At 33.7% G+C, this 27,091-nt stretch overlaps 1 protein-coding gene across 4 annotated transcripts in view; it reads left to right on the top strand.

Annotated features, from left to right (window-relative positions):
* The window catches only part of LOC111508335 (uncharacterized), a 42,428-nt gene that overhangs the window by 5,217 nt on the left and 10,120 nt on the right, over positions 1–27,091 (top strand). The window contains exons 2-13 of one of the 4 annotated variants that reach the window (XM_074175675.1): positions 4,798–5,157; positions 11,759–12,006; positions 14,662–14,824; positions 14,979–15,189; positions 15,277–15,477; positions 16,078–16,294; positions 17,453–17,560; positions 17,619–17,865; positions 19,109–19,304; positions 22,217–22,430; positions 24,646–24,802; positions 25,036–25,251. In XM_074175675.1, the coding sequence (XP_074031776.1) occupies positions 4,827–5,157; positions 11,759–12,006; positions 14,662–14,824; positions 14,979–15,189; positions 15,277–15,477; positions 16,078–16,294; positions 17,453–17,560; positions 17,619–17,865; positions 19,109–19,304; positions 22,217–22,430; positions 24,646–24,802; positions 25,036–25,251 (2,509 nt within the window). In that variant the 5' untranslated portion in view covers positions 4,798–4,826. Of the gene's footprint in view, positions 1–4,797; positions 5,158–11,758; positions 12,007–14,661; positions 14,825–14,966; positions 15,190–15,276; positions 15,478–16,077; positions 16,295–17,452; positions 17,561–17,618; positions 17,866–19,108; positions 19,305–22,216; positions 22,431–24,633; positions 24,803–25,035; positions 25,252–27,091 lie in introns of all 4 variants that reach the window. The other 3 variants (XM_074175672.1, XM_074175673.1, XM_074175671.1) reach the window with 3 other exon arrangements.

The following is a 27,091-nucleotide window of genomic DNA, read 5'->3' as shown; positions in this document are numbered from 1 at the left end:
GGAAATTTTGTAAAGTTGTCACTTCAAAATTTTTTGGGCTGTTCTCTTACTTGGGAGAAATTAAACTTTTGAAGTTTTCAAACAACTCAGAATTTCAAAGTATGGGATCTCCAAGTTATGCATGTTGGGAAATCCCAACCTTCTTCTGATTCTTTCCCTTTTCTTATTACCTCTCCCTTTCTTTTCTCTCATTTTGATTTTTTAAATTTTTTTTAATTTTTTTACTATTAATTCTTTTCTATCTTCACGACCCAAAATTTCCCAACTTTTTCCCAAGTCAAAAAAGCAGAGGCGGGGGGCTCCCCCCTTCCCTCCATGGCGACGGCCCTGTCTACCCCCCAGGGGTTGAGTGTCCTGAGATAGAATCTTCTTCGCACGGTAACTGTGTACAGAAGCCAGAATCTCATCCAACCACTTCTGTTCACTTCCAAGCGGTTCTCAACCTGCTGCTTGGCACTTCAGCGAGATTGATATCCAACATCTTATGATTGGAAGTCAGCCTCTGGTGCTTTTACTACCTTCTTATCGGTGATCTCTGAAACGGCCGGCAATACAGGGTGAAGGTCGGGACACACCTGTCATACACCCTACATATCCGACCCCTATCATACAGTCGGACGAGTGCCTGAGAGAGAAATGGTACTTTAGTCGGAATAGAGTAGTTCACATCGTTCCGATACGTTGCCAACCCCGCTCCCACCCGACTCCGATCCTGTATTGGATCATGATCCGATGGTGCAGCCTATTTGTTCACAAGCTGCGGGACGCGTATCACTTGTAGTTCGTATATTTGAGTTTTTGTTTTCTTCAAATGAAATTTAAAAAATGTCATTAAAACCGGAGGAGCTTATTGAACAAGTGAGAAAATATCCAGTTCTATATGACCAGACTGAAGAGCTGTACCGCTGTTCTCTGAGAGCTCTCCGATTTTCTTCATCTTCCTCTTCCAAACAGAGTGCCTTAATGGCTAAATCGCAGTTGCTAAAATTCTTGAACATTTTGCCTAGATGACCTTCCTAGATATTGTTTGAATCGACTGCTCAATTTTTTTTTTCGTAGTCATATCGATAAATACTATCTTTTAAAATTATTGACTCGCATTCTGGGTAATTAAGCCGAGCGTGGCTAACTGAAGTTTTTTTTAATAGAACATCCGGTATATGAATACGTCATTCTATTCCATATTTTTTTTAGCTCTCTAAAGAATTTTTGTTTCCGAATTTTCATTGCGGCGTTGCCAAGTTATTCCAGAAAAAACCTATTTTGCAGACAATATTTTTTTTTAATTCACCACCCTCATGTCTACAGCAATTAAGTGGATATTTTTTATGAATAATATGATAATTTCGGGAATCTCGGTAAAACCGGTCAAGTTTCATTCATTTTCAAACAGACATAATTCAACTTTCTCAGATGGAACACCCTGTATTATTTGATTTGTATGAAATGTTTCAACATTTCACTACATTTTTTATCAGTGGTATTCTATACGAAAAACAGATATTTTACAAATTATACCCAGTTTTATCAATTGTAACCACAAAAAATTCATTTATTTACGTTCACTTACTCAACATTTTTTCAATATGAACAATAACGCCTAAATATTTTATTGAATAGAGGTGTCCAAAAGATGTTCAAAATGGCGACCATTTTCTGCAACACATAATGTACGTCTTTTTTTTAAAACGAATTCTCCACACGTTCCAGCATATTCTCGGATTTCCTGAAAGCTCTAGTAATTATTCGCTAATAGCGCTAGTAGTTCGGTAGGGACAAACGCTGCCTAATACTCATATAAACAAACATATGGTAAAGTTCAATTAAAAAATAATGTTTTTGACATAAGAAAATGTCAACTGTAAAGGATAACAATGTTGTAACATTAAAACGTTGGCTTGCATGCCGTAATTTAAAAGTAACTGGGAAAAAAAGTGAATTATTAGACAGGTTAGTACCTGTACAGACTCTAGTAATTGGTAATTAATGTAATTACAATAGTAATTAACTATGAAAAATGTACTATTCATTTCATGTTCAGAGCATACATATGAATATTTATTTATTTTTTAAACTGTTAAATACACTCTCCTCGAAGCATGTATCGATTTCTTTCTTACATCTATCTTCATTAATATGAGGTTTCATAAATGGTATAAAAAACACGTTTTCTTCCGGATTTCGATTATCCCACGTACAATTCGCAAAACAGCAATGCTTTGTTGGCATTATAACTAGCACAAAATAATTTTTTATATCAGATTTATATTTTTAAATAATAAATTAATATTACGTAAATAACACTGTATTACAAGTGAATAGTTTATGTTTGTCCCTACTACTAATAGTGTTGCATCTCGTGACACGTTCGCTATACTATTCTCAGGAAAAAGGCTCATTGGACAGCTTTCGGAGGAAGAAGCTGTGGCTCGCAACAAACATTTTAGATGTCACCGCCAAGATTTTGCGAGGAAATTTTCTAGGGAAATGTGTAATCAGGATATCTTTAACCGCTTTCTTCTCAGTTCAGATCCTCTGCTCAGTAGCATGCAAACTATAAAAAAAAGGAAAGCAGAAACCTTTTTGCCCGAAACCTCAGCCGTGTATCTGCGGAATCCAACCAAACTGAAAATTCATCAGATAGCGAAGAATGATGACGAAAGACAATGACGAAAGTCAAGAAACTCAGAACTATTATGTTTTTTATGTTTATAATTTTGTTGTTTTTTTTTTTTGAAAATATACTAGTAAAAACTTTTTAAAAAATTGTTTTTGTTTATTTACAGTGTTTAGATACCAATTAAGCATTAAAATAATTTTGGCCGCGTAGATCGTGAAAATACCTGTACGTGCGACGGTCATCGTGCGGTATCCTGTATACCTTATTCGAAGGTTCGATTCTTATGAATAGGAGAGTGCTGCACCAATGGGGAATGTTCCTCAATTTGGGTTATTACAGAGTTTAATTTATGAGTTTTTCAAATTCACTTCGAAAAGTATTCAAATTGATGTTTCAAATGTTGGGTTTTAATTTTTAAAGGGATTTGTTTCTAATTCACATATTGGCAACAGCGCCTAGAACTTTACCTGCATTCCTAATATTATTTTACCTTGCATATAATATATCAAGTTGAAATAAATTATACGTACCTAGATATTCTCCTTTAAAAAAGGAAAATTTTCTTTATAAATCAACAATTAAGGCAAAATATAAATTATACTTCAATACTACCTCCACAAGCCACATAAACGACAGTTGTTTTGTTATTTATTTATATATAGGAAGATAGGTTAGGTGCACAAAATGTCATATGTCACAAAATGTCTCGGAACTCGTAACATAAGTAAACAGAACAGCACGCCTCTGAAATATGTCATCTTTGTCTCATACAGGTAACAGATTCATTGTCCTTAATAGCAATAACCGATGTTGCCAAATGGTGAATTAAAAACGAATCCCTTTAATGTTGAATGCATTATTTAATTCCTCTATTTAAATATTTTTTTAAGAAAAACGTTGAATTGATAAGTTTGAAATGCGTTGTTTCAGAGCTCTTTTATGAAAACTACTTGATTTTCGTCAGGAGGAACATTCCCCGTTGTCAACTTCGAAATTACATGAAAAATCACTGCTTCTCAAATTTCTATCATTTGACTTAGTTTGCATGATTTCGCTTGCATAAGTTGATTATATCAAAAAAAAGTTTTTTGAAGTTTTTCAATGTTGGCACCATTGGGTTTTATAAGAAACTAGTTGTTGCCAGCGGCTTCACCCGAGTAGAATTTGGTAGTTGTAGTACTAATTAGTACTATGTTGCGCCATCTAGTGGCGAGTTACAGAAAAATTGATAGCTTAAAAACCTTCTCTATGAAAAATTACTTATACATGTCAAGTTTCATCACGATCGGTCGAGCGATGTAGAAGTTTATCACTTACCAACCAACCAACAAACATCCATTTTTATATATTAGATTGCAATTTTGTTACAGGTAGTTAGTTGCTGCTTTGTAGATTTAAATGTATCGGGCAGTGTCTCCTATTTCAATTATATTTGAAATTTGAGGCCCATAGTTTAGTTTATAGATCATATTAGATAAGGATTTTATTTGGCTACCCTGTACATCTGTGAATATGTTTGTAATGTCTACTTTTGAGTTTTATTTGCTGTTCGCTATGTATTCATCATTAATGTCAGTTATCGACGACAAATAAACATGGTAGCCAACTCAGAAAAAACACAAGTTGACCAAATTTTGATGTAATCAACTTACGAAAGAGAGAGAATTGATGAGAATATGAAATCTGTATAGGAACTTCATTCGCATTCTATTATTTTCGCATTCGCGTTTCGGAAACACTCACCTATTTGTCAATGTTGTATATAATATATGTTGTCTGACATCTTTGCCAGTGGCGTACGCGGCGGTTACAGTGTATCATTATTATTACTAGTTCTACTATTTGTTTTATCGTATTAACCTAATATGAAAGTAGAATTTGATACATAGATTTTTAGATACAATTGATTCAATTTTGTTTCAACGAAATTTGTTATATATAACTTTCTATTATAATTCTTATTGCCTTTAGCTTGTCATGCCGCCAGCATTGATAAACACAATTGGTAATACTGACATTACATTGACAGATATTCAATATTTCATAGATAGAGTATCATTTAATTAAGTTGGGAAACACAGGTAGAAGGAGTCTCTTGATTATGTTATAAACATAAAGTTTGTGAATTTACACGTTCTTGTGAATGATGTTCATTCAAACGAATTACTTGTTATCAGGCGGGATCCTGTTTGATTCTCCCGAAATAATGGAAGAATCGTTTGGTCTGACCTGGGAGGATTCCACGACTGTCGTTCAGTCTGAAGAAGTTATATGCGGCATCGAAAATGAAATCCTTCCGTCGGAAACCGAAGAGTTTACGGGATCTGCCGAGCAGGTATCCGAAGAGGTCGTCGAGACGAGCGAGATCGACGCTGAAGATGGCGGTTCCGTTGAACGGGTCGTCTACCTCAGCGACGGTAATGTTTTGGTGGTGAATGAAGCGACTCAACCCACTTACCAGGAGCAGCTCATGGAGTGCCAGATGACAGAAGAGATAATCACGGAACATTGGGGTGATAGCTGCGCCGAAGAGATTGGTAAGTTGAATTATTTTACATTATGACTAGTTGTTGTCCGCGGCTTAGCCCGCGTAGAATTTGGTTTGTTGGTTTCTTGACATACCATTTTAAACAAATAGTTATAATATTTTTTATTAACACAAAACTTCAGGTTTCCAACTTCAAAACTGACGAAATTCAATACAATCTTTGAACCCCTATTTTTCCCCTTTGGGGGTGGAAATTCCTGATTTCCTTTCTTGATTACGTTATACAAAAAACCTTTCTGCATATTTCAAGATTCTAGGTTCAATAGCTTCGGCTGTACGTTATCACCCGAAGACAATTGTGGATACTAACAATCGAAACGTCGTGAAGTAACTTGGCTTGGAATCTCTTTACCTTTTTTGTTCAATTTTTTCCATTCTTGTAATTTATTTCACTATTATTTCATTTCAGGTTAATATAATTGTTTTTTTTTTTCAGCTATTCATTTTTATTCTTCTTTAATTTTTTATTGTTATTTTTAGTTCTTTCAGGGATTTCAAATCATTTCATACAATATTAGACAATGGAAGTCCGAACTAATGAGATTCATTTTGTGTCTCTCCTGGTATAAATATGGAATTTTGTGTTGAATTGCAAACTTGGTCTTGCATAGTTGGTTGTGATATAAAAACAAGAAAAAATAAGGTTGTCCTTGGTACCCATATTGATTTTATTTGATTTAATATTAATAAAACAAATGAATACATTATACAGGGTGTCCCTGGACTTCCTCTTTTCCTCTCGGGAATGTATAGATGGGGTCAAAATATCACCAGTACTTCATATAACTTTTTTTCCTAAAATCCTTCGTTACCAAGTAACGGACCCTCGAAGTTACAAAATGAAAAATGTTTTTCTTTGATAACTTTTCAAGTGAATATTCAAAATCATCCAAATTTTGGTAATTGACTAAACAAATGAATTCCTTCGATGAGCTTTCATGCAGGAGTCAGTTGTTTTGCTACAAAGTCAGGAACGGACTACCCCCGATGGTCCACACCCCAAAACTTTGAAATGACAGATATATTTCAATATTTTTCAACAAATTAAGGTTACTTGGACAATTTTATGAATAAAAGTACTCGTGTGGAAAGTCGATCGGAGCAACGAGTCTTGATAAAAATGTAGTTTCACTCGACGACATCAAACCCGCTCGTCCACCATTATTTGAAATGAATAATTATCAAAGCAGAAATAATAATGATAACGTTAATTCAACAACATTTATCCTGAGATGTCTACCATTATTCGAAAATATTAGTTTTTAAGGAAAATGGAAATAATAGGTAAAATGTTCATAACGAATTTTTATAATGCAAACACGTTTAACTCAAGAGCCACAAAAGCAAACAGAAATGAAAAATCCGCTACAGAAACTGCTCGATATGACCACCTTCTCTCTCTATACATTTTCTTAGTCTGCGAAGACACCCTCTCTGTACTTGAAATAGCATTCCAGGGTCGTTTCGTATGGCTTCACAATGTAATGTTATTCTATTCAACAATGCTTCTCTTGTGTGAATAGGTGTAGCGTAAACAAGGCTTTTTAGATGCCCCCACAGAAAGAAATCCAATGGATTTAAATCCGGAGACCGCGATGGCCATGAATATGGCCCACCTCTACCAATCCATCTATTGTGGAAAATATGGTTCAGATGGCCACCCACAATCAAACTAAAATGAGGAGGAGCGCCATCATGCATAAACCACATATCTCTTCGGGTTTGCAATGGAACATGTTCCAAAAGTCCATTCAAATCGTTCTGAATGAACTCCAAATAACGTTCTCCATTCAATCGGTCCTGTAGAACGAATGGTCCTACAAGATGGTTTCCTATGATACCAGCCCAAACATTCACGTTGAATTTCCGTTGGTGTTTGGTTTGCAATATTCCATGGGGATTTTCTTCGGCCCATATATGGAGATTATGAGAGTTGATAACTCCATCTCTACTGAAACCTGCTTCATCAGTGAATAAAACTCGATTAATAAAAGTCATATCCTCTCTTTGCCTATCCATGAACCAATTGGCATATTCCAGTCGTGCTGGAAAATCTTGAGGTGTCATGGCATGTACCTTCTGGATGTGTAATGGGTGGAGCAGTTGTTCCCTAATTATTCTATGAATAGTGGACTTGGATGTATGGAACTGTTCTGATAGATTTCTGATGCTCATTGAAGGATCATCAGCGACGGCTTCCAAAATATTTTCCTCCAATACAACGGTACGTACAGTCCTAGGAGCGCCCTCACCACCTCGTTTTGGCAAAACTGTACCTACAATAATATTGAAATAAAACAACGTGCTCAAATTAATTATCAATTATTACATACCTGTCTCCCTCAAGCTGCGATCGACACGCTCGAATGTTTCTCTTGACGGTACCGTTCGATTGGGAAAATGCTCGGAATACAGACGACGAGCTTCTGCAGCATTACAAAATGCTCGTCCATAAAATACATGCATATCTGCATATTCATTGAATGTAAACTGTTCGGCCATATCAAAAAATTCAAAATATCCTATAGAATATTGACAATACAATGATAGTCATATGACAACGCACCACTCAACAAAACAAAATCGCATTCCAGTTTCTCATTTTTTATCAAAACTTTCTAAAAGGTTTTTTTCGTCAACATCTGTGAAAGAAATGGAACATAATTATTCCCTGGATATTTTTCACCTGATCATGTGCAGCCGTTTTTGTAGTTCATTCGTTTGCTTTTTATTAGTATAGTAAATATTTTTTCCGATGTGCGTTTTTTCAGCTAAATTTAGATTCGTGTTAAAGAATTTCTCCCATAAAATTATAATTATCAGTGAAACTCCTCAACAGTTTAGCTGTGAAGAAGAATTTGAAACATTCGAATGTTGAGTTTCATGAGATTCAGATAACTGATCAACACGAAACGTGATTATTCCACACGTATTATGTACATACAAAATATGGAATGAATTCGATATTTCATAGTAGAGTAGCTTGTTAGTTTGAAAACACCACGAATCTACAGAACTTGATATTTCTTTTGAAAAAATATCTGCTATCACAATTGTGACTTAAACTTCCATATAGGTACTGTACTTTTTGTTTACGACTTCATTTTAGCATACTTTGTATTATTCCTGTTATAAATGTTGTTGAATTAACGTTATCATTATTATTTCTGCTTTGATAATTATTCATTTCAAATAATGGTGGACGAGCGGGTTTGATGTCGTCGAGTAGAACTACATTTTTATCAAGACTCGTTGCTCCGATCGACTTTCCACACGAGTACTTTTATTCATAAAATTGTCCAAGTAACCTTATTTTGTTGAAAAATATTGAAAAATATCTGTCATTTCAAAGTTTTGGGGTGTGGACCATCGGGGGTAGTCCGTTCCTGACTTTGTAGCAAAACAACTGACTCCTGCACGAAAGCTCATCGACGGAATTCATTTGTTTAGTCAATTACCAAAATTTGGATGATTTTGAATATTCACTTGAAAAGTTATCAAAGAAAAACATTTTTCATTTTGTAACTTCGAGGGCCCGTAACTTGGTTACGAAGACTTTTAGGAAAAAAAGTTATATGAAGTACTGGTGATATTTTACCCCATCTATACATTCCCGAGAGGAAAAGAGGAAGTCCAGGGACACCCTGTATATGTAACAAAAAAATATGGAAACTATACAAAAATAAGTAAATATATGTAAAAATGTCCATAGGAAGTTAAAACAACTGATTATCCGTCTTGTTTCATGAAAGTAGTCCCGGTGGAATAAGTTTTAGTCTAGCAGTCCGTTTGGCAGATGTCTCTTTGCAGGAAGAAATATCTTTTCTTTCACTTGGACTTTCCTCTTTATCACCAGACTTATTTGGGTTGGGCAGAAACTCTGGTTTCGATTCTAGGTCAGATTATTCCTTACAGTGGTTTTTGTGATGTTTTTTGACGGAATTCTTTTTTTTTGCACACTCTTTATCCACAGGCTGCTTTTAGTTGTGAGAGTAGGTGTTTTTATTGATGTCCAGCAGATTATTCCTAATAGTAGCTTTTATGCTGTTTTCTTTGGTTGTAAAGTATATCTGGATTAGTTTCTAGGTCTATTGAAGAGTGGGTGTTTTTATTAATGCTTTTAGTCGCCTTTTAGTTTACTGGTTCTTTGGTGGTATTGATATGCTTCATCAGAAATTTTGTGGAGGAGCTGATCTTCAGAGTTCCAAAAGATAGCTTCAAATATGTTTTTACTCCTCATTTTATAGGTGTTCAAGAAACACTTTGTTTGAGTGTGTTTAGTGAAAATGTCGCCATAAGGTGTTTCTTGAATATGTTATGGATTTTCATCAAGTATCGGCTGATTCCATCACATATCATTTTTTTGGAGTATCTCTGAGTTTTCCAGTGAGAAAGTAGATCTTTGTTTTAAAATGTGAATGATTTGTTTGAATCATATGGTTCAATTGTTACTTATATTAGAACTATTCAAGTTCATTTTCAAGAAGGACATCAAAAATCACTAAATTGTTTTGAAGAATTTTGCGATCTAGTAGTTGTGTTATGTTGTCAAATTTATTGTCGATAATTTTGCAGAAAATTCAGGATGTCAGTAGCAGATTTTAGAAACAGACATTGAAAAAAATGTTTGTTTTGCAAAAATAGAATGTACCCTTTCTTGGAACTTGTTCGTTCAGTTATACTATAATTCCAAAGTAGTAGGCACTAAATTCTCAGAAATGACTGACTTTTTGCGTCAATCTGTCTCTTGCAGTGGCTTACGGAAATTATACCAAACAGATGAGGGAAAATGATGATAAAATATATAGAATCACAACCTTGACAACAATGTTTTCGTTTTAATACAATAATATTTCTGAGAATTTAGTGACCACTATCATGGAATTGCATAAACAAATCAAGGAATGAAATACAATTAAACTAGTATTTTGTAAAATGTATTTAACGTCGAAGTAAAACAAATATTTGTTTTTCTACCTCATTAGAGTTTTTTTGAAGTTTGGTAAAAGAAGTGTGTATTTATTTTTCGGGATTATAATAATGTGAATTATTCCCTTTTAAATTACGGCCCTGGAAATTGGTTGACTGAGTTGAATAAAAACACAATAGCAATTTTCAGGTCTCATGTACCGTAGAGTTTTTCGAGAGTTTTTTTTTTTTTCATTTTTAGGTACCTATTCATATTTTTTCCATTGCTCTAAGCGTTTTCTACAATGAACGTCGAATAAGAAAACCTTTTATGATTATCTGAAACATATCTACATCAAAAATATATTATATGTGTTTTAATAAGAAGAAAAGGAATGATAGCAATAATAACATCCGAAACGAACACTATAATTGTAATGAAAATTGAAATGAAGTAATTTATGTATATAAAAAAATTAATGGCGCAATAAATATTCGAATTGGAGTCTATCCATTTCGAGAGATTTTTGAACTCGGTTTTTCATATTTATTGCCCTTAATACACTTATTTGTTGCAGTGTTGCGAAATCATTCAAAATCGTCAATCTCGAGTCTTCCACATTTTCTATCTCTCTGCCAGCGTAAATCCTATTTTTCGATGTCCACCATAGAAAATAGTCCAAAATAGTAAGATTTGGAGGTCTTGCAGGCCATCTTATTGAGCCATTATTTGTCTCGAAATGGAGGAACTCCAATTCGAACATTTATTGCGCTATTAATTTGTTTGTGTATATAAATTACTTCATTTCAATTTTCATTACAATTATAATGTTTGTTTCTGATGTTATTTTTGCTATCATTTCTTTTTCTGCTCATCAAAACACATATAATATATTTTTGTTGTAGATATGTTTCAGATAATCATAAAAGGTTTTCTTATTCAAAATTCATTGTAGAAAACGCTCAGAGCAATGGAAATATGAAAAATATGAATGGGTACCTAGAAATAAAAAAACTCTCTAAAAACTCTATAGTACATAGGGTGACGTGAAAGTTGCTATTGTGTTTTTATTCAACTCAGCCAACCAATTTCCAGGGCCGTAATTTAAAAGGGAATAATTCATTCAATCATAATCAAATATTACCGAAACATCCCGAAAAATAAAATGAAATTCAATTTCTCAGTATGAAGTGAACGTCTACGATCCAAAAACTACAACAAAAAATACAGGTCCGTATTTAAATATTCAAAGATGGGGTGGCCCAAGTCAGATGACACCGTATATAAAAGATTTATGGACATATTCTGATAGCTCACATCAAGTGCCAATAGCAAAATGTGGACAGATTTCCAATATGTCTGCGAATAAAGAAGATGTAGGCAAAAAAAATTATTTGGGATTTTTTTGTTTTTCCTGTATATCTCCAGAACCAAAAGAGCTTCATTCGATTTTTTTACATCATTGAATAGGTCTCTGAAATACGCAACTTTGCCACAATTTAACCGACACTCTATCTCTTATTGTTTATGAGATCCCCATGTACAGAAACGAATTTGAATAGCCATGTATAATAGTGGACTATTTTTTGACTGATTGTACATATTTTAATATCTTATTTGGTAATTTATATGTGCGTTATGATCTAGATTTGGACTGATTCGTCTAGTTACTTTTTTGTAGTGGTTGGTTCTGAAGAAGCTGTGGGTACTGAAGAACCAAGTCAGGAAGATTGTGATATACCATTACCGACTGATCAAGATGAATACACTGCAGCAAGACCATATCCATGTGACTTTTGCAGTAGACGATTCAGGAAAAAAGCCAGTCTTATGAATCACATGGTGGCTCATCAGACAGACCGACCTCATGGCTGTAACCTTTGCGGTGTGAGATATATCAGAAAGTGCGACTTGATGAATCATCTGAAGGTAAATCAATTCGAAAAACATTTTAAATCTCTTTTTTTGTTTGAAATCATTCAGATGTTTCACATCTCTGAGCATGACTCTATTGGAACTTGAAACATCTTCAAAGTGCAATAGTAATGTCTAAAATCATTTTACGTAGTAATATAAAAAACATGAACAAGTAGCTTGACTGTCAAAATGGTTAAGGCTTTTGCGTGACCCTGAAGTAGCTTGACCGTTATTAGAGTTATTTGATGTGGTCCCTAATTTCTAGTGATCAAAAAAGCTAAATGGTGATGTAATTTGTGAACTACGTTTGAAGGAAATATTGCTAGTTTCTGGTGAATCACATTTCAGTACCAACAGTTTTTTTAACTTCTCACAATGGTTTATACAATACTGAATTTAAGGTATGTCCGAGACGGGCTTGAACATTTAAAGTTCATTTCTTTAGATTTGTTTACTGCTTGTCTTTTAGCATAGCCCACTGACTAATAAGAAAGTGTTTCTTCTTTATTCAGAGGAATCGGGCAAATTTCGGATATGCAGTTGGTTAGTACCTCGTCCACTAGATGAAGTGACATTTTTTATGTTCGCTCCAGCTCAAGACGAATAATGAAATACTCTGAAAGAATTTCGATTTTCAATTATGAAATATCATTGACTTCAGGTCGATGATGGTCACTATCTTGCACTGATTAGTGGCTAAGGAGCCTGAATCCGGTCTGCAAGTGTGCCCGTTCAAAAATTGAGGGTCAACTCTTTCAGTTGTATTGCCAATTGCATATGCAGGAAATTTTCTGTGAAGATTCCTGCACTGACGCCTGTCGGATATAATCCAACGTCGTTCGTGGTATTAGCCAGTGGAGTAGTTGTTTTTTAATAGGCGTCAATCCATTCAGGATTGACGCCTGTCAATCCTGAATGGGATTGACACGTGTGATTCCTAACGTGTTAGGAATCACACGTTAAAAGGTAAGACCTCGTTAATCCTTGGCTCGCACAAGTTTCGACTTCTGAGGGTTGTCGTTCGTAGGGGTGCGACAGCTGGTTAACGGAAAAACAGATTTTAAACAGATTTTTTAAACAGATTCAACCTACTGTGTAGGCTTGAATATTCAAAGTTCATTTGTGCCGTTATCTAACTAATTGACTATATTTGAATAATAAAAGTTGAATTTGGACGCCACTCAACTCTTCTTAAAAGGTTACTTAGATCTTGTCTGAAAAGGGGAAATAAGATGCAAAAAAATTTGAGTACACTTCGTGTGATATTTCATCATTTTTAAAAATCACACATCAATATTCAATAATCACTAAGAGAAGGGAGAGGAACCTGAAGTCAAACAAACACCTTCCTTAATAAACATGTAATAAAAAAACCATATGAAATACGCAAAAAAACGTAAATTACAGTCATACAATCAAGTTTGTGGGAATGACATTGCAATTTTAAATAATAATTTCAAATCTGTTCAGTCAATATATAATATTAATTGATTATGTAATGACCTTATTTAATTGTTTGTAAAATATGAGAGCAATCATCAAGTACTGTACGAGGGTGATGACCTTATTTAAGTGTTCTGAAAATATGAGAGCAATCATCAAGTACTGTACGAGGGCTATTACATACAATTATGATGTAGGTAAATAAAAAAAGGTATCAGGTAAAACACGAAAATGTTGAAATTGGTTCATGTATACTATCCTATATAGACTAGGCAGTAGTGTAATGTCCCACGAAGTAGGTTGAAGCCAAAAGTTGTACCATCCACTACATTCAGGTACGTCGTAACTAAACAATAGAAGGACACACAACTAGGTGAGTAGATGAAGCATCCAATCTGATAAAATCCGGAGAGACAATTGTCTGTGGGAAGTAGTTCATCTAGAGTGGTTGAAATGGGCTGCAAAGTTGAACAATCTTCCTTTCGTCTTCACCAAGAAAGAAACGGAGAGACAAAAATCATATATCCTCATAACCAGGTACAATCTGGAGATACGATTGGAGTAGGAAAATATTCCATCATTGGAACATCTCGTTGAGACAATTATATCAAACAAAATGGCGGTGCTAAAGCAGTAACTGCCACCAGCAAAATAAAGGAACTCAAAAGGAAATCTTCTCATACTTTTAAGATTAACTCAAATCAAATGGGGTGAAGGTTCTTCAGAAATTTCTCTCCCATAAAACCTGTTAAAAAAAAGTAAAATTTAGAAATGTGGTTACCCAAATAAATATGCAAAAACTCACCTTGTATGATGTTAATTACAGGTCCTAACAGGAACAAACAAAATATGGTCACTAGACATAATGCCCAATAACTCAAGAACATTCAAAGCCAAGAATAATCCATTCTGGATATAATTTTACTAACAAATTTGCTTTTTCTGTCGGATCACACCAATCTTGTCTAGCATCGTTCCTTACATTCGATGATGGTAAAATTGTATTTTATCTTCAAACATAATATTACCTTATGAACATTTTCTACTGAACGAATAAAACCAACATTAAAGGAAACCATGTTAGATTCTTCTGTCAATTGTCATTTATTTTAAGTTTTACATTTAGAATACAATTTGATATATTTTCAATGTAAGATTCAAGATGTAACATTCATTTTATAACGCTTAACAATTTGTTTCTATTCCATATATTATCATTTGAAGGTCCATGCTTACATACCAGAAACAGATGGATTAAATGACGAGCAGGTTCAAACATTGGAAGAATTCGCTGCATTAGATAAAAAGAAAAAAGGCAAACCTATTGTAAGAAAAAAAAAGAAGAAAATAAAGGAAGAGTTTGAGCAGTTTCAAGACGATGTCGCTGGTAAGTAGAATAAAAGTTATAATTGCTATTGTCTCTTTAGGATTAATTGATTGGTAAATAACCTTGACTGATATAAAAATAACTTGATTTAATGTTAATTTTTTAATGGTTGTGAATTCATTTATTTGAACTCTGGAAGTAGAATTTTATACAGGTGCATCAGGATCTCGTACCTACAATTATGTTGAGGAAGATGTCAAACTTGTGGAACAAATACCAAACAATGAAAGTTATGAATATGAACAGCAAGCGGAACAACAACCTATTGAAAATAGATATCCTGTTACTGATCCAAGAAAACCTTTCGTTTGCCAGCATTGTGGGGTGTGTTTTGCTAGACAGAAAGCTCTGCTATCACATACCAGGTAAGGAAATTTGTCTTCATTATTCTTGTAGGTAATTACATGCCTCCAATAATGTTTTACTAGAGATATAAAATAAAATCCTTTCAGAGTGCATTCAGAAGGTGACAGCCCATTTGAATGCCAAAAGTGTGGTGAGATGTTTTGGGATCATACGCAGATGCGGGAACATGCCAAAGAAAAACATGGGGATGTAGAAGATTATGATGATGATGAGGACGAGGATTATTCTGAAGAGGATACAAAGTACGGCACATTTTATTGTACCACTTGTGGACTTTCTTTTCACAGGTAATTTCTGTATATTTGTGAAATTGGTTCTGAATATCATTCTCATCCACCACAACAGATGCAGAACATTATTATCAACCTAACAAAGTAGGCTGTATCTGTAGATCTTTGGGATAGTTATGATCACCCGATGATCATTCTATAAATTTTTAATGGGTGGAATAGAAAACTATGTATATAGGAAAGTAGAGTTGAAAATATTCAGGGTTGCATTCCTTTGGCGGAGAAGTAAAATAAGTGGAATTGGTTATATAGATTTTATAAGATGCATTTGTATATTCATGCATTTAATTCATAATTTTTTATAAATTGATGGGGGTTTGGTTTAAGGAGGGATTAGTTTTTGGGAAAAGAGCTTTTTGGCTTCCTGTTTCTAATTTTGAAAAATAGTACATAGTTTTGGTTTGTGAAAAAAGTATTTTTGTTGGGTTCATTTTATAATTCTACCTATTTCCTAACAATCAGTTGGGTGTTTACTTTTTGTGCATATGTTAATTTAATGTATTTTGTGACATGTTCTAAAGCCGTAGCTTTGTTATGAACCAAATAAAAATTTGAATTTGATTTTTTTTTGTTTTTCCTAATGGCCTCTGTTTCTAGGCAAGATAATCTGCGGAGGCACCAGAAGGTACATGTAAAAGAAGAATATGTACACGAGCATGAATTCGGTCATATTTGCAATGTATGTGGGGAATCTTTTCAAGAAGCTTTGGACCTTCTCGCTCATGCTGAAGTTCACGCCAGGAGTATTGAGTTCAGATGTATGGTATGCGGAGAGAATTTTCCAGATGAGAGCACTCTAGCTGTACATGTTCAGGTGGGGTTATTGGTTTTTTTTAATAGAATTCAAATCGAAAAGTTTTATTTGAAAAAGTCTGCTAGTGTGTCATGCTCCAAAAATCATTGGTTGAAATCCCCATTCGATCATATATTTTTCTCACGAGAATTGGAAGTGGATTGATTCTGCTACATTACAAGGCTGAAAAGACTGCACATAGACACAAAACAGGAGGTTACTGACCTCAGAAGTCAATGCTAAAAAATAAGTGTATATGCAATATACACTCTTGTATAAAAATTGTTTCTTTTTCAAGTAGTAAACTAGTAAATTGATTAGAAGAAATAATCCAAATAGTTGATAAAATGGAGAGCAAAACGAGTGCTGCTTATTATGAAGTTCTTGTGTTTACTTGAAACAATCTCCCGTAACTAAGAGCTATTTGTCGGAAAAGGAGGTCCATAACTATTTGAAAACTATCTCCCCTTAGTCACCTCAGCTCAATTTTGTCTCATTTCTTTAGCAATTCACAACATGGCTTTTCAGATGGCAAGTGCATTGAAACTGTATCATTTGAAGTTACCGTTAAAATGTAACGCTTGGTATAGGGCAATATTGCCTGTTAACTTTTTCTCGACATATCTGGGATTTTTAACTAATGAATTTTATATTCTTGAAACCAAACTCTCATAACCCTATGGTATATGTGGAATTTCTGTGAATCAATGGAGATCAAGACCAATAGTCGGAGACCTTAAACTTGGCTCTTGGTGTTCCATAGAGTAGGGTCCTGAGGCCACTCATATTTATAATATTAACAATCTGATTGCACATTATGTCAGAATAAAATCACAATCAATACTGTGGATAAAAATATTATCCTATGCACAACTAATTCTTTTCCACTTTACAAAAATCTCCAGAGAAATGATGAGTGATGTAAGACTTCTAGACTAGACAGTTTTGTCTACAATTACTGTAGATATTATCAAAGATGATGAGGTAATGGACGAAGTGCTCTGATACTCAAATGAAAACTTTGAGGAAACTTTTGTTTCACTGTGACAATTTTTGTCTTAAATTTTTAAAGGTTACCATTAGAACTTTGGTTTTCAATTGACATTTTTTCCAACAATGCTTCAGTTTCAATGTTGTTTTGATGTTTTACCTAAAAGTGTGTTTAAATTTTTCTTTCAGGCGAAACATGGAAAAAGTCTACCTCCTAACACTTGTATGTTGTGTGGACGGACGTGCAAAGATAAACGAACACTCCTGAAACATTCATGGGAGCATTCTAAAGAGAAGGTATTTTGCAACAATTGTGTTTGTCTGACCCCTGCGACTAATAACTTTTTTTTTTCAGATTTTTGCTTGCAGCAAGTGTGCCAAAACTTTTCACAACAAAGCTAGGCTGAAAAGACACATGCTGTCGCACAGGAACAAAGTAGTGACTTGTGACGTTTGCGGGGAAGAGTTTCCAGATGGTAGATCATTGATGAACCATCGGCATAGTCACAGCAGCGTTTCTGGCAGGCAGTTTCCATGCAGAGAGTGCGGAAAGACGTTTGGATCGCGGAGCTCGCAGCAGATACATATTCGAATTCATACAGGTTTGTTGTTCAAAATATATATTTGGAGATGCTTGGTTTGAGATCTGAACAGTTACAAATATTTGTTTACTGAGTATGACATAATCTCAATACATAAGCATTAAAAAATAAGAGTAACACTACTTTTGTCTTTTGTTCATAATGAGACTTGAGTGTCTGAAATTAAAGACCAAAAAACCCTGTGAAAATGATGAAGTTTTGGAGTTTTTTAAAAATATTACACCTCATTGATATCTATATAATTTGAGTTCGGTATACCAGGTGATAACGAAATCATTGTACGAAGTGTCATTCAGCTATTTATCAGGGAAGAAATTTTAAATATCTGATCTAATATAAAATTCACATCTTATTTCACCTTCTTTGACACTTTTCAGTTCAATAATCAACATTTTCTTTTAATAAACTTTATTGAATAACAGAGCTGCTTTTTTCCTAAATGTCGCTAGTATATAACCTCACAATGTAGGGATGTCACCAGAAAACTAATCAAATGTTAAATCAAGTTTTTCATATGAAAAATGATGATTATTAAACTGAAAAGTGGCAAAGATGGTGACATAAGGTGTGAAGGTGATACCTGTGGTTCTAAAGCTTTGATTGTGTTACTGTAACTCTGGAAATAAGTGAGAGTACCGATTTTTTGAGTTGACGATATTTCTATAGATGACATTGTGCTGCCACATTAAATTATGAGAAAATAGCTTCGACGCCGCCATTTTGAATGGATATGTATATTGTTGAAAAGATAATTGTATATCTGATAAAAAGATCAGATCCTGTAGGGATTCTGTTTGAAATTTTTGACTTGAGCTCATTTTCGGTTCACCCTGTCTAGATTTTCTTCTGTTCCATGACTGACAATATCTGTTTCGATAAGCTCTACCTTCATTTGAAATTTCTTCCCTCTTGAATAACTGAATGGCGTTGTGTACAATGATTTTGTTGACGTCCAGTATACATCAAGGAACTCCAGCTAGGAAGCGATTTTGATAACTAGATGTTATTGTTATATTCAAGATATGAAATTAGTCGGGTTTGATAATGAATTTGGAAAAATTGGCAAGAAATTTTCAATCAAAAAAGATGTTCAAACCGAAGCTGTTATGGGATAAGTAGTTGCCAGATACAAACTATTCTTCATATATTTATAGGATATTATTTTTGGATAAATGTGTCAAAAATGTTTATTCACATATTTACTTGTCTATCGTAATTAAGTTGGTTTATTGTATTGTCCAAGGTGAGAGGCCATATGGATGCAGATTTTGTTGGAAAGCCTTCGCAGATGGTGGAACGTTACGGAAGCACGAACGAATACATACTGGCGAAAAACCGTATGCCTGTGCTGTATGTCCTAGGGCCTTCAACCAACGAGTGGTCCTGAGAGAGCATATAAGGTCCCACCACTCCGGACCCGATCCCAAATATATCAATAGGTACTTTAGTCTTTGAACAACTTTCATAAAAAAACAATATTTGCTTAATTTTTTACTTGAACACAATTGTTGAGTTTTTCAAAGAAATTTTCTCCCATTGAAAACGAAAAGAAGAATATACAGAAAGTAATGATATAAAACTAAATTTAAAAACTCATTAATGCCGTTTGTTGTATGATTTTCACTGTGAACAGTTTTACAAAAATCACGACACGTTTCACTATACAATACTTTCTCAAGCGTAAAAAAAAATTAAAAAAGACTATTTTTTATGCGGTTTTTGTAAAACCCTTTATAGTGAAAATCATACAATAAACTGTATTGTCTTTATATGGATTTTCATCAAGTATCGGCCAGTTCTATTCAATTAAATTTTGAAATGCTCAAGTGCTGTCAAAACAAGCAGAATAATACAGTTTGTATAAAATGTGGAAATATCTTTTTATCAGTCGTGTCAGTTAGAAGCAAACTAAAGCTTATAAAAATATGTGAAAGTAGGGTTTTATGCTGTGAAAACCAGAATGTAAACAATAATGATACAGAAATTCAAAAATTACAAAGTGAAAATAAATTAAACTCCTGAAAGAGAAGAATGATAAAAATAATAAACTTTTAGATAATATCAGTTTATTGAAACGGAATAACCAACTACTCCAAGATAAAATTGAAAAGCTGCAAATCAAGTGAATATTTTTCCAATCAACACTGAGCCCAGCTCAAGTAAACAGACAATGAATCATCGCCACAGAAAAACAATTCGAAAAATAAATACAATATCAACAAGAACTTATGAACCTTATGCTTAATATAAATAAGGATGAAGAAATGGATGGCGGAGTTGAATCTTGGAGAGTTTACAGGAGTGAAAAAAAGAGGAAAGGACAGGAAAAAAAACACAGCTTCGTTCACAAAAAAAACTTTGGGTACTAACAACACCAAAGGTTTCGGCGCGAAAAAAAATTATTCATATATATACATAAATAATCAAACAGCAAATAAATGAATGTAAGATCCTGAAGTATCTCGAGAAATTATCATAATACGAAGATGCTGATATAAGTGTAAATCACTTGCCAACACTAGAAACACAAAATGAATGTTGCATGCTGAGTGCTGATTTCAGACTGAAAGATGATTCAAATAATCCATTTAACTGGCCTAGGAGTGTGGTCATAAGATGCTTTGACTTCAGAAAATATCGCTCATCCATCAACGAAGGAGCCCGTACACTGTTACAAAGGAGGATTTTTTAGTATGAATTAGGTAGCTGTCTTTCAGGAAACATCACAGATAAAGAGACAGAACGAACAATGGAAGAAACAAATAAGCAGACTGAAAATAATGTGGCTGTTAATCAGAATATGCTTTATTACCCAAGATATGAACATCTTATTGGCAAAGTCTAGTAAAATAAAACATGTATATGGGACATTTAACAATTATAAACTATAAAATAATGCTTAGAGACAAGAGCAGAATATATTATCAGAACAATATTAAGTCCAGCTGAACAGATACAAATATAAGTACATGAATTTATGAATATTAGGTAAATGTAAATATATAATGCTACATAATGAACATTGATAGACATTTCGTGTTGGTTTCAATAACTTGTTTACACAAAGCTACATGCCAATTACTCGATAGAGCCTTGGTAGAATTCGTCAACACTATAATAGGGCCTCCCAACAAGGAATTCTTTCACTTTCTTTCTGAATTTCTTTTCATTATATATTCGCCTTTAATTAATGGGAAGGTGGTTAAATAACTTCTTGCTATTGAAAATAATAAAATTTTGTGTAAGGGCTAGAAAAGGTGTGGGAAGGGAAACGGAGTAAGACTGATGTGTACTATAAGTTGAGGTGTTACTAAATTGATTTTTATATTTTTTGTGGATAAGACACTGTTTCCAAAATAAAAAGACATACTAAGTTCAGAATTTTTTGCTTCACAAATAATGGGCGGCATGAATCCCTGTAGCTAGCCTTGCATAAATATCTGATGGATCTTTTTTTTTAGAGAGAATACCATATTGAAACAAAATTTTGCACAATTTCCCCAGAAACAAATTCCATAACGTAAATAGGACCCAATTTGTGCAAAATAAACTGATCTTGTTATAGTAGTGTCTAACTCTCTTGCAACAACTCTCACTGCATGACATCCTGCTGCTAGTCTTTTACATAAGTAGTCGACATGGAAATCAAATTTTAGATTTTCGTCAATGAAGAGCCCTAAAAATTTATTTTTCTCCAAATTTTCAATTTTAACATTTTCCAAGGGTACTTCCCCTATGTTACATCTAAATGTGACCACATTTGTTTTATCGATGTTGAATGATAAAAGATTGGAATCACACCAATCACCTTAACGTGTAAGGAATGGCAACAATGAGAATTCCTGAATAATATTATTTTATTTTTTTTTATATTCAATCTGTACATATATACTGTGTTGTTCTTTTTCCTGATTGATTCGGCCGTTACTTGATGAAGATCCATAGTAATTTCAAAAACTACTCCTCACGATTTGATCTCCACAAACTTTATTTGAAAAATATATCACAATGCTAGCCCAGTAGCTTTATCAAGTAATTCAAATCACTAGCACAGTGATTTGAATCACTCGATAAAGCTACTGTGCTAGTGAAACATGTTGTGATTGATTTCTCAAATAAAGTTTCTGGAAATCAAATCGTGAGGTGTTAGTTTTTGAAAATATATACTGTGTGTTTTATAAACATTTTTATATCTGTTTGACTAGTCTGATGAAATTTTGTATTTGTGTGACATGTAAAATTTTCAAAGAGGAATGAATTTCTATTCAATTCTATTCTTGTATTTTCAATGTGTCATAGAAATTTTTAAAAGTCGAGTTTTTAAATGACCTATTCGTTACTCTTTCTATAGCATGACACCTTACTGCTGTTCCGTTTGTTCGGACATGTTTGCCACTTCGCAGGACCTGATCCTTCATCTCATACACCATTGCGACATGAACACGGCTATGAAACGCCAGCCACAGGTGGGCCCGAGGAAGTACAAACGCAGGCGAAAGCTGAAACCCCATGAACTGGAGATGATCTCTGGTCGAATTGAAGATGAGGAACAAGAACAGTCTGAGGTTAGTGTAAAGATTTGTTTTTCTTCATACACAAGTTTATTCAAAACGTCTGAATACTACAAATTTATTTGGAAAAATTGAAATACCAATATTAAAGAAAAAATCTTTGTATCAGGTAGAATTTTCTAATATTTTTTTCTTCAATAAATGAGAATTACTAATATTTATTTATTTATATGGGATAAACCCCATTACAGTGTAAAAATTTCACAGAAAAAAAGTACAATATAAAAATGTAAAATATAAACTAATACGCTACGGAATGTTTCTGCAGCACACAACTATATAACATTATAAAATACTATAGGATATAGAATTACAATTAAACTTGTTACTACCTTATGTAAACAATTACCGACTTGAATTATTCAAAGATTGTTTAAACCGACCATAAGAGACAGCAAAAATACTGATGTTTTTATCATCTACTAACTTTAGGGTTCTTTCCAAGGGTGTATGTTTGCCATAATTTGTATGATGGAAGGGTATATGAAATAAATGGCTGTGTCTAAGATTCCTGTTCGAAACGTGAATGTTGACAGATTCAAGTAATTCAGGACAAGTTATTAGTCCATTGAGCAGCTTGAACGCACAGCATAGATCTGCATGAATTCTTCTGGTTTGCAATAGTTTCAGCCCCATTTCTTGTAATATACTCGAATAGTCATGGTACTGTATTTGAAGACCCAACTTGAAAGAACAAAATCTCAAAAATTTGTTTTGCACTCTTTCTAGAGACACACAGTGCACAATGTAAAATGGAGACCAAATGATACATGCATATTCTAACTTAGACACCACTAGAACTAAATAAATCCTTTTTAATGCTTCAATTGAAAATCCTGAACAATGATGTAAAATAAGACCCAGTGTTTTGGATGATTTCACACTCACTTGGTTAATATGGTTTACAAATTTGAGCTGTTCGTCAAAAATGACCCCCAAATCTTTTATGGAGGAAGTGTATTCTAAGTATTGATCATTTATGTTGTATGATGTATCGAATTTCCTACCAACTCTTGAGAACGTAATAAAATGCCATTTATTCACATTAGGAAATAAGTTATTTGTAACACACCATTCATTAACTTGAAGGAGATCATCTTGAAGGAGAATTTGGTCATTGTATGACTTTATCGGTCTGAAAAGCTTCAGGTCATCCGCAAACATTAAAATTTCACTGTTCTCAAAACAGCATCCTATGTCATTCACAAAAATATTGAATAACAGGGGTGAACAATGTTATCCTTGTGGCACTCCAGATATTACTAATATATCACTCGATTTGCATTCACCAATTTTAACCTGTTGTAAACGACCAGCCAAAAAACTACCAAACCAATTTACAATGTTCTGTAAAACCGAAATTTAAGATCTTCTTCGATAGAATATTGTGATTTATTCTGTCAAATGCCTTGGAAAAGTCAGTGTATATGACATCCATCTGACCTCTACCCTCCAAAACATTCAATATTTTTTGCTCGTATATGAGAAGATTGGAAACAGTCGACTTATTTCAAGAAAAGCCATGTTGGTTAGTGATCAATCTTTCCCAACATGAAAAGTTAAATTGATCCGAAATTATACTGTCAAGTAATTTTGGAATAGATGACTGGCTGCACACATTTCGATAATTTGGAGCAATTGAAATCAAAAGTTTGTGTGGGTGCTTCTTGACAAATATTTTATGCTATATCGAAAACCCAGAAGTTTTACAGGTACCAAGTTGGCACCTTTATGAAATAAAGTAGACCTTCTGCTTCAATTCCTGAAGACGCAAATTCCTTGGGTAAAATGCACATTGAGAAGAGTGTAACCAGTGCTTGTGTTGAATTTTCTCTATGTCAGAGGTGCTATTTCTACCTTGCACTAAATAAACACATCCAACAAGAACTGTTTTCAAACACCAGAACTGCAACATTCTTCTCAACGCGCGTTTCAACGACCAAGTTGGTGTCTTAAGGAGATGAAGAAGTAGACTTTACTCTACTTCATCGAAAGAATTGCAGTTCTGGTGTTGATTTGGATTCATTCCAAATCATGGTGCATGATTTGGATTTATTCTCTGCCAGAGGTTTCAGTTCTGGCTTTGATTAAATAAACACTTGCTTACATTTTTTGTCATTTGAAGATTTGTTTTTAATTATAATTTTAATGATTCGGTATGGGAATGTTGACAGATTTAATTTAATAATTTATTTAGAACCATTTCCAGGACTTGGGCGACAATTATACCGATTCTGAAGAAGAACGGGAAAGAAGAAAACGTTATGCCAGAAAACAACAGAAGAAAACCCCTTCTCCTACATCACTCAAAGAACCTGTAGCTGAGAGCTACACTGATCTCTATAATAGCTGTTCTTCTGCCATAGGTAATACTAATATTATTGTATACTTTCCGGAATGAGGCTGCTAATATTCCACTTTTTAATATGCTACCAGCTAAATAAAAACTGCAGCAATCACAAAAATATTTAAGACCAAATCAAAATTACTTCTAATAGATAAATATTTTTTTCACTTCAGAGAGATTTATTGTTTTCTGTCGTTCTCACTTCATTAAATTTAACTTTTTCTAATTTTGATATATTTTCTAAAATTTCAGAGAGTATCAACTCGCTTGTAAATTCAAAATCGTCTATTGCAAAAGCAAAGACTCCAAAAAAGATGAAACCAGATCAGAGTGTACCAAGCCGACCAAAGATGATCCACACCCAGAAAACGAGAGTGCCGGTTGAGGCCGGAGAAGACGGCCGAGTTAGGCACAGAACGAGGACTTTAGTTACTAGGACACAACCAGCTGAGATCAAATCTGCAACTGGTGAGTTGGACTTTCCACAATTTTGTTTTGGGTTTTGATAGTTCTTAGAATGCCTTTCAATTTAGACGGGTGGGATATTTTGTTTAGATTTTGTTTTTACTTACAAAGATTATGTAGTATTTAGTTGAAAAATATATTGGTTTTGTTTCATGTTGATTTTCATTTCACCAATCACATTCATTAATTCACTGTTTGAGGGACATCCAGATTGCTTTGAGTTATATTAATTCACTGAAAATACTCTTTCTGGTTTTGAATGATATCGATTTACGTAGATATTATTCTTCCTATAGAGACACTACATTCATTGAGGATATGTCCCTACGTGTCTAAATTGGACATATCCCATAATCAGTTTACAAAAGGCCGGCGATAATAAAATTTAAAAAATGTTGTTTTCAAATCAACCTACCCATCAAGAAGTGCTATAAAACTGCAACATTTAAAAAGTCTACATTTTATAATTATTGCATATTTTTTTATATATACTTGGCAAAATATATAAAGGATATCAATAGCTATAAGCTAAATGCAACCAAAAATAACTTCTATTCAATAGAGGAATTTCTAGCATTGCAATCCAAATGTTCAACGAGTAAGTTTTTTAATGTGTAAATACTTATAATATAGTTTTCTTTTTAAACCTATATTAAATTTTTCATTTTTTATCTATGTAACGTGAAATTTTTATATTCTCATGACTGTTAGCAACTTTTTTGATCTGCCAATTGTACTCTGTATGTAAATATAGCCAATAAATACTACTACTACTACTACTCAATTTGAACTGTAATATTTCAGTGAATACTTATTCAATTTAATAGAAATAAGTGTCATTTAAATCAATGCACTTTTGCCAATGTAGCACAAGTCGATTAATTCCGTCAGCATAAAAATTGTAGGCTCGGGATTCGATGAAGTCGACGAAGGCTGTTTTTGTCTGTTTTTCTTTTATTTTAGTCAGTATGTGATGTATTTTAATTGTTTAGCATCTACTTCTATATATTAATTTTTTAAAGTTTCTTATGTTGATTTTCAACTTATACAGTCCATATTCCTGAAATGTATGTAGGTTTAAGATTTTGTATTTTGTGACGTACTTTTACAGACAACGGAATTCTTTATTCTTGAAATGTATGTAAATTTAAAATTTTAATGGACACAATAATTACAATTCCCAAACCAAACAAGGATCACTCCCTTACGGACAGTTATCGTCCGATTACTCTCCTGGCTGTAATTGGTAAAAACTTTGAAAAACTTGTACAAAATATTTTACTCAAACTGCTTAATGATAAAATCCCAAGCTACCAGTTTGGATTTAGGCAAGGAAGATCTATACATCCTCTCACAATTCTCACGAATAACATTGAAACAACCAAGCTGAACAACTAAACGGCAGCAATCTTTCTGGATATGAACAAAGCCTTCAATAGCATCTGGCACAAGGGTCTTTTATTCAAACTGCTTCAACTGGGTTGTCCTCACTATCTAGTACATACAATTAAGAATCTGCCAATTGACAGGAAACAGAGTTAAAATACTGAGTAGTTTTTCAGACGAATTTATCCCAGAGCAGGGACAGGGTTCACCGCTCTCACCATTGTTATATAACTTATACAGCTCTGATTTTCATCATCACCAACGAGGGAATATAATCCACTTCAGGCATGAAGCATATTTTCTCCAGTATGCAGATGACACCGTCCTAATTGAGCACGATCAAACGCTAGACAAAGTTATTAACAATTTGAAACATCTTACAACAATAACAAATAACTGGTTCAATAAATATAGGCTCCAGCCAAACCCATCTAAGTCTTAGTTCATCATATTTAAT

Source organism: Leptinotarsa decemlineata, unplaced genomic scaffold (genome assembly GCF_025532065.1).
Source record: "Leptinotarsa decemlineata unplaced genomic scaffold, Ldec_3_MD MMD2_tig00001064_RagTag_RagTag, whole genome shotgun sequence".
NCBI classification, from domain to species: Eukaryota; Metazoa; Arthropoda; class Insecta; order Coleoptera; family Chrysomelidae; genus Leptinotarsa; species Leptinotarsa decemlineata.
The sequence above is the reverse complement of the archived record's forward strand: the minus strand, read 5'-3'. Positions and strand labels throughout refer to the sequence as shown.